Source organism: Elephas maximus, chromosome 9 (genome assembly GCF_024166365.1).
Source record: "Elephas maximus indicus isolate mEleMax1 chromosome 9, mEleMax1 primary haplotype, whole genome shotgun sequence".
Taxonomy (NCBI): Eukaryota; Metazoa; Chordata; class Mammalia; order Proboscidea; family Elephantidae; genus Elephas; species Elephas maximus.
In genome coordinates, this window is record NC_064827.1 from 72,968,115 (window position 1) to 72,977,463 (window position 9,349).

The window sequence follows — 9,349 nt, forward strand, 5'->3', positions numbered from 1 at the left end:
GATGTTTCTCACCATGTGTGCAAATCTGGATTTCTGGGAGATGCAGAGCACCCCACTGGATTGTCTCATTCTACACAACCCATGGAAATAAAACATTAACCAAAGAGTGTGAGAGACGAATAGGGAGATAGAGGTTAAAAGAGGACGATAGACTAATTAGATTTTCTCTCTCTTCTATTCTTTGTTCAGTTACTAAATGAAAGTTTGGCAGTGTGAACCCACCCTGCGCTGTCTCAGAAGAAAGGAGTGGTGATGTGTTTCTGAAAGATCACAGCCTTGAAAACTCTATGGAGTGCTGTTTTACTTTGCAACACATAGGGTCACCATGAGTTGGAATCAGTTCAACAGCAACTTTTTAAAATTTTTTATTTTTAATAGTATTTCTAACAACCGGTTAGTTGCCTAGCCTTGTTCCCTAGATTCTTATTCTCAAGTTTGAACCTGATCTGATCTGATAAATCATTCCCATATTTTATGGTTCCTCCAAAATAGCTTTTGTTGATTTCTAGGTGGACCCATAATAGCCCGTGGTTAGACTTACTGACTGTCATTAGTGGAGCAAAAAGCACGAGGTATTCAAGGTTCCTACATTGAGTGGTTCAAATATACATTTTCATTATGCGACCGTCATAATAATGTTCTTTCACATTGCCATCTCTTTTTTGATCGACAGAAAAAGAGAAGAACAGGATGAGGAGGGATAATCAGAGCAGCCTGTCAGAATTCCTCCTTCTAGGTCTCCCCATCAGGCCGCAACAGCAGGACATGTTCTTTGCCCTGTTCCTGGGCATGTACCTCACCACAGTGCTGGGGAACCTGCTCATCATCATGCTCATCAGGCTGGACTCTCACCTCCACACCCCCATGTACTTCTTCCTCAGCCACTTGGCCTTCACTGACATCTCTTTCTCATCAGTGATAGCGCCAAAGATGCTGATGAACATGCGAACACAGAGTCGATCCATCTCATATGCTGGGTGCATTTCTCAGGTGTACTTTTACATATTCTTTGCTGATACTGATAGCTTCCTTCTCACCTCAATGGCCTATGATAGGTACATGGCTATTTGTCACCCCCTCCACTATACCACCATCATGAGTCAGAGCCTGTGTTTCTTGCTAGTTATTGTGTCCTGGGTCTTATCCTTTGCCAATGCCCTATTGCACACCCTGCTCCTGGCCCATCTGTCCTTCTGTGGAGACAACACTCTTCCTCACTTCTTCTGTGACCTCCCTACTGTACTTAAGCTATCCAGCTCAGACACCTCAACCAATGAGCTGTTTATTCTGACTGTAGGGGGAGTAGTCATTACCCTTCCATTCATATGCATCCTGGTCTCTTATGGTCACATTGGTGCCACCATCCTGAGAGTCGCCTCGACCAAGGGGATCTGCAAAGCCTTGTCCACTTGTGGCTCTCACCTCTCTGTAGTGTCTCTGTACTATGGGGCAATTATTGGATTGTATGTTTCCCCCTCATCCAGTGACTCCAATAGCAAGGATGTCATTGTGGCTGTATTTTACACCTTGGGCACTCCCATGCTAAACCCCTTTATCTACAGTCTGAGAAATCAGGACATGAAAAGAGCTCTGGGAAATATACTCAGTAAAGGAAAGTTTTCACCATAATGTACTCTGAATCTAGACTGGCGTTATGACTTGTTTCGTTCAATAAGTTATTGGCAAAAATAAAAATAAAGACTTGAAAATGCTGTGCATGGTGGCTTGCTCTTTCTTGCTATTGAGACCCTGAGATCTTCCTATGAAGAAACACACATTAGTCTAGTGGAGAATGAAAGACGACAGGAAGAGAAGAGCAAGCAGTCCCAATGCTTCTGGCCATGTGTAGACTTTCTAGAACATCCAGCCGCAGACTATTCAGCCCAGCCTAGTGATGCTCAGCTGACCCATAGAATTGTGAGCAAATAAAGTGATTGCTGTTTTAAGCCAATATGTTTTTTTTTTTTTCTTCCACAAAATTAACTGAAACATTTCTCATATTCCTGTGGCATCTACAATCCTTGCCCATTGTGATTATTCTTACTGGGAACACTTACGACTCTCTGCCTCAGAACTATCTCACTTCTTTTGAGAACAGCGACAAACTTTGTCTTGTCTCAGGAAGGCCAGATGTAATAAGATTTTAATGGTTCCGGAAGAATCTCTTAGTCAAAACACAGGTGGGAGCTGCTGGGCACAAATCCCAGTTATCTTACACACTGGGTGGGGCTTCTCTGAGGCATGTTCTAGGAGGACATTTTATCAGTGGTCTGAACCACAATTCCCCCCAGTATTACCATACTATTATCATACACTGTATTGACTACATACTTTTTCATGTCTCAGATCCGCATCTCTTATTGTTCTTCCTAGAATCACCTTCCTAATAAACTATTGTTGTTAGGTGCAGTCAAGTTGGTTCCAGTTCTTAATGACCCTATGTACAACAGAACAAAACACTGCCTGGTTGTGCACCATCCTCACAATTGTTGTCATACTTAGTGCCATTGTTGCAGCCACTGCGTCAATCCATCTCCTTCAGGGTCTTCCTCTTTTTTGCTGACCCTCTACTTTACCAAGCATGATTTCCTTCTCCAGGGCTTGGTCCCTCTTTTATTCATTGTCCAGCTTTCACATACATATGAAGCTATTGAAAACATCATGGTTTGGTTCAAACACATCTTAGTCCTTAAAATGACATCGTTGCTTTTTAACACCTTAAAGAGGTCCTTTGCACAAGGGAAAGATTAGTCCAAAGGACTAATGGACCACAACTACCACAGCCTCCAACAGACTGAGTCCAGCACAACTAGAGGATGCCCAGCTAACATCACTGACTGCTCTGACAGGAATCACAGTAGAGGGTCCTGGACAGAGCTGAAGAAAAGTGTAAAACAAAATTCTAACTCACAGAAAAAGACCAGACTTACTGGCCTAAAAGAGACTGGAGAAACCCCAAGAGTATGGCCCCTGGACACACTTTTAGCTCAGTAATGAAGTCACTCCTGAGGTTCGCCCTTCAGCCAAAGACTAGACAGGCCCATAAAATAAAACAAAACTAAAGGAGCATACCAGCCTGGGAGCAAGGACTAAAAGGTAGGGGAGAGAGAGGATGGAAGAGCTGGTAATAGGGAACCCAGGGTCTAGAAGGGAGAGTGTTGACATGTCGAGTTGGTAACCGATGTCACAAAACAATATGTGTACTAATTGTTTAATGAGAAGCTAGTTTGCTCTGTAAACCTTCATCTAAGGTAAAATAATTTAAGAAAAGAAAAAAAAGGTATGAAGGCATGGAAGATACAACAAGTTTTTATAAATTCTCTCTAAGAATTTTCTCTGGGGCAATTCTAGAGTTATTACATTATAGACCCAATTTTTTCTAGCCAAAATGTACATTACTCTCCTTGCCTCTTTCACCAGAATTTAGCACCAAATTTCCTTTGGCTGCTTCAAAAAAATAAAAAACAGAAATTCAGTCTCGGGATAAAAATTTCCCATCACTGAGGCCAAGTTCTCAAAGCAAAGAAGAGCTCCCAAAGACATTTTCTGGAGGCAACATCCCGAAAGTGTCTGTGTCCTATGTCCCAAGGTGACTATTTCAGGTTGCAGCAAGCACTTCGGTGTACAACACAATTTAAATTTCCATCTTATTACCCAATAACACCTTACAGGGAACAATGAGCTGTGAAATTTTCTTATTAAGACACGTCTACACTCTGCCTTGGATAATGACAAAATTTGAATTTCAAAAATGAAGGCTAAATAATCCAAAAGCATCCAGGCAGAAAAAGGAGGTTACCTTTAGAGGACCAAAAGTCAAAGTGACCTCAGATTCTGATACATTAAGGAGTAGCAGACAGTGGAACCAGGTCCTGGATCCTATGCGAAGTCATTGTCCATGTGTAGAGGCAACAGAATATCACTCATTCATACACATGTGTTCAGAAAACAGACCACCCATATATGTTTTTCTGAAAAAGTGAAAGACACATGCTGACAGTTCAGAGATGAATCAAAATTAAAAAACCCAAACAGGGGGAAGCTGAGGTATCATAAAAGGAATGAAAATAAGCAGTAAAAGCTATGTCTAAAAAACAAATAATTATAAATTTGGTGTGAAATTGGATGCTAACATTTATATAAAATTCCAGAATGGACAAAACTAATCTATGGTGAAAGTGATCAGAACAGTAGCTGTCTCTGGGAGGGCACTTTCCCCCACTTCTACTGTGACCTCTCTGTCTTATTTAAGCTGTCCAGCTCAGATACCTCAACCAATGAGCTATTTACCCTTGCATTCATATGCATCCTAGTCTCTTATGGCTGCAGTGTGTCCACTATCCTGAGAGTCCCCTCAAATAAGGGAATCTTCAAAGCCTTGTCCACCTATGGCTTCCAACTCTACGTGGTGTCTCTATACTTTGGGGCAATTAATGGATTGTAGTTTTTCCCTTTATCCAGTAACTTCAATGACAAAGATGTCATAGTGAGTGTACTATACACTCTGGTTACTTCCATTCTAAATCCTTTTATCTATAGTCTGAGGAATCAGGACATGAAAGGAACTCTGGGAAATATACTCAATAGAAGAACATTTTCACCATAGTGTGCACTGAATTTAGGTACGTTTTGAGACTTGTTTTGTTCATAAGGTGTTTGCAAACATGTTAAGAGTCTTGAAAAGAACTGTGCATGGTGGCTTGCTCTTTGGGAACCCAGAGACTGTCCTGTGAAGAAACACATGCTAGTCTAATACAGAAAGAAGATCACAGGCAGAGAGGCTCCAGGTGTTCCCACCATCCTGGCCATCCCAAGTGATGCCTACAGTTGTTAGGAAGACTTTCTAGACAACCAGCCTCAGACAATCCAGACCAGCTAGTGCTGCTCAGCTGACCCATAGAATTGTGACCAAATAAACTGATTGTTGTTTTAAGCCACTGTGTTTTGGGTTGGTTTCATTTCTCATATTCCTGTGGCATTCACAATCCTTGTCCATGCTGGCTTTTTACTGAGAACACTTGTGATTCTCTGCCTGAGAACTATTTCACTTCTTCTAAGAACAGGGGTAAACTCTCTCCACTGTCAGGCCAGATGGGATAGCGATTTAATAGTTTCAGAAGACTCTCTTAGTCAAAGATAGTTGGGAGCTGGTGGAAACAAACCCCAGTTATCTTACACATTGGGTGGGACAACTCTGAAGCATGTTCTAAGAGGACCATTTCTCAGAGGTCTGAACCCCAATTCCCCTCAGTGGTAACTTACTATTACCATGCACTGTATTGACTATATATCTTTCCATGACTCAGATCCCCACTCCCCTGTTGAATCTTCATGATATTACCTTCCTAAAAAACTACTTGTATTCAAATATTTTTCTCAGGTCCTTGCTCTGGAAGACCTCTATCTCATACAGCAAGTACAGAAGTGGTCTTATGAAGACACTTATAGGATTCTAATTTAGGATAATTTGATGATCGAAGAGCAAGTTGCTGGTGTTAGGCAGAATGATGATAACTGTAGAGTACAGAAGTAGCATAATTACTAAAATTCTCACCTGATGTGTATTGGGCTGATGTATCAGTGTGAAGGGAAGTATAGCCTTGTTAAACTGATACACCACTTTGAAAGATACAGGCACTTGGCAATTATAAGAGCCACGGAGCTGGTTGGTATTTGTTAATGATAGTAGATACTGAAGTAGAGAAAAATAACAATCTCAGGTCAATCACCTAACAATTCAGGACAGTGTATGGAAGTCAGAAAGCTCAGGTGACATTGAAATAGACCATCATTTTCTTTTTTGGAAATCAGACTGTGCAGAAAAGAAGACACAAGATTTGATCATACAATGATGGCAAATATCCTGTCAATTACATAACAGATTGAGCTTATTTGGGGGAAAAAAGAATGTGAGTGACAAGGGGATGAACTATGAAGAATCTGGCAAGTCCTGTCAAGACCCCTGAGTACTCACTGTTTTTGAATATGCCAGTGACTTCTTACTCTAAGTACCAACAACTTTCTGAGGTATTTCTTTCTAGAGACATGTGTTTGGTTTAACACATGGAACAGGTTGGAAGTGTGGAGAGTTAATTCCCCATGGAAAAATCCCTCAGTAAATAGTGGTTAGGCATTTATGAATATATACCTCAGTTTCCTCTTCCTTTGGTAAAAGAATTTAAGGAGTGCATTGTCCTGACTTCTAGAGACGTTTGGGGGGGTTGTCCCCAGTTACTCACAGCAGTAACCTACTCAATAGCATACCCTTCAGTGTCTGCTCTCCCTTCTTTGCCTTACTCCCCATTTCCCTATGCTGCATCCTAGAATCTTCCAAACTAATTTTTTTATTGTGCTCTAAGTGAAAGTTTACAAATCAAGTCAATCTCTTATACAAAAATTTGTACACACCTTGCTATGTACTCATGCTTGCTCTCACCCTAATAAGACAGCACACTCCTCTCCACCCTGTATTCCCTGTGTCCATTCAGCCAGCTCCTGTCCCCCTCTGCCTTCTCACCTCCCCTCCATACAGAAGCTGCCCACATAGTCTCATGTGTCCACTTGAGCTAAGAAGCTCACCTGTATCATTTTCTATCCCATAGTCCAGTCCAATTCCTGTCTGAAGAGTTGGCTTTGGGAATGGTTGCAGTCTTGGACCAACAGAAGGTCTGGGGACCATAACCTCTGGGGTCCCTCTAGTCTCATTCAGACCGTGTAGAAAATTTTCTTTATAAACTATGTTATGCCAATTGAGCTAGACCCCCACGAGATCATGGTCCCTAGTCCTCTGCTTAGTAACTCGGTCCTTCAGAGAATTTGGTGTGTCTATGAAGCTTCTATGACTTTCCCTTGGTCAAGTTGTGCTGACTTCCCCAATATTGTGTATTGTCTTATGCTTCAAAAAGTTACCGCTACTCTATTGTGTAGTTAGGGTTTTTTCCCTCCCCACCCATCACCTCCCTTGTAACCATCAAAGAATGTTTTTTCTCTGAGCAAACCTCTTCATGAGTTTTTATAATTGTTGTCTCATACAGTATTTGTCATTTTGTGATTGATTTATTTCACTCAGCATAATGTCCTCCAAATACAGTCATGTTGTGAGATGTTTTTAAAGGCCCACCATTGTTCTTTATTGTTCTGTAATAGTCCATAGCATGTATATATGCACCATAGTTTGTTTAAGAATTCATCTTTTAATGGGCACTTAGTTTGTTTCCATCTTTTTGCTACTGCAATTACTGCTGTAAAGAACATAGGCGTGCATATGTCTATTTGTGTGATGGCTCTTATTTCTCTAGGATATATTCTTAGCAGTGGGATTATTGGATTGTATGGTATTTCTCTTTCTATCATTTTCCAAAATGCTTGTACCATTTTGCATTCCCACTGGAGTGCATAAGGTTCCAATCTCCCTGCAGCCTTATCAACACTCATTATTTTATGTTATGTCCGGGTGAGATGGTATCTCATTGTGGCTTTGATTTACATTTTTCTAATGTCTAGTAATCCTGCACGTGTCTGTCAGTTTGTTTTACTGTGGGGGCTTGTGTGTTGCTGTGATGGTGGAAGCAATGCCACCAGTATTCAAATACCAGCCGGGTCACCCATGGCAGACAGGTTTCAGCTGATCTTCCAGCCTAAGACAGACTAGGAAGAGGACCCAGCAGTCTACTTCTAAAAAGAACTAGCCAGTGAAAACCTTACGAGTAGCAGTGGAACATTCTCTGCTCTAGTGACAGAAGATGAGCCCCTCAGGTTGGAAGTCACTCAAAAGATGACCGGGGAAGAGCTGCCTCCTCAAAGTAGAAAAAAATAAAAAAAGTAGAGTCGACCTTAATGACGTGGATGGAGTTAAGCTTTCAGGACCTTCATTTGCTGATGTGGCATGACTCAAAATGAGAAGAAACAGCTTCAAAGAACTGTTAATAATAGAAACATGGAATGTACAAAGTATGAGTCTAGAAAAATTGGAAATCATCAAAAATGAAATAGAACACATAAAGATCGATATCTTAGGCATTAGTGAACTGAAATGGACTGCTATTGGTCAATTTGAATTGGACAATCATATGGTCTGCTATGCTGGGAATGACAACTTGAAGAAGGACAACGTTACATTCATCGTCAAAAAGAACACTTCAAGGTCTATCCTGAAGTACAGTGCTGCCAGTGAAAGGATAATATCCATATATATACAAGGGAGACCAGTTAATACTAGTATTCAAATTTATGCACCAACCACTAAGGCCAAAGATGAAGAAACTGAAGATTTTTACCAACTTCTGCAGTCTGAAATTGATCAAACGTGCAATCAGGATGCACTGATAATTACTCGTGATTGAAATGCCGAAGTTGGAAACAAAGAAGAAGAATCGGTAGTTGGAAAATATGGCCTCGTGATAGAAATGATGCCGAAGATCGAATGATAGAATTTTGCAAGACCAATGACTTCTTCATTGCACATGCCTTTTTTCACCGACATAAATGGCAGCCATACACGTGGACCTCACCAGATGGAATACACAGGAATCCAGTCGACTACATCTGTGGAAAGAGATGATGGAAAACTCAGTATCATCAGTCAGAACAAGGCCAGGGGCTGACTGCAGACTGGATCATCAATTACTCATATGCAAGCTCAAATTGAAACTGAAGAAAATTAGAATCAGTCAAAGAGAGCCAAAGTATGACCTTGAGTGTATCTCACCTGAATTTAGAGACCATCTCAAAAATAGATTTGATGCATTGAATGCTAATGGCTGAAGTCCAGACAAGATGTGGAATGACATCAAGGGCGTCATATATAAAGAAAGCAAGAGGACATTAAAAAGACAGGAAGGAAAGAAAGAACCTAAATGGATGTTGTAAGAGACTCTGAAACTTGCTCTTGAACATCGAGTAGCTAAAGCAAAACAAAAAAATGATGAAGTAAAAGAGCTGAACAGATTTCAAAGGACAGCTCAGGGAGACAAAGTATTATGATGGCAGGTACAAAGACCTGCAGGTAGAAAACCAAAAGGGAAGAACACACGCAGAATTTCTCAAGCTGAAAGAAATGAAGAAAAAATTCAAGTCTGGGGTTGCAATACTGAAAGATTCTATGGGGAGAATATTAAAAGATGCAGAAAACATCAAAAGAAAATGGAAGGAATACACAAAGTTACTATACCATAAAACATTGGTCTATGTTCAACCATATCAGGAAGTAACATATAATTAGGAACCTATGGTACTGAAGGAAGAAGTTCAAGCTGCATTGAAAAGCAATGGCAAAAATCAAGACTCCGAGATTTGACGAAATATCAATTGAGGAGTTTCAACAAATGACTGCAGCACTGGAAGTGCACAC

General features: G+C 40.7%; 1 protein-coding gene across 1 annotated transcript; it reads left to right on the forward strand.

Moving 5' to 3' along the window:
• Window positions 1-690: 690 nt before the first annotated feature.
• Window positions 691-1,629, forward strand: LOC126082457 (olfactory receptor 50-like). Its single transcript, XM_049894972.1, has one exon. The coding sequence runs from the start codon at window positions 691-693 to the stop codon at window positions 1,627-1,629; it is 939 nt and encodes a 312-aa protein (XP_049750929.1).
• Window positions 1,630-9,349: the final 7,720 nt, after the last annotated feature.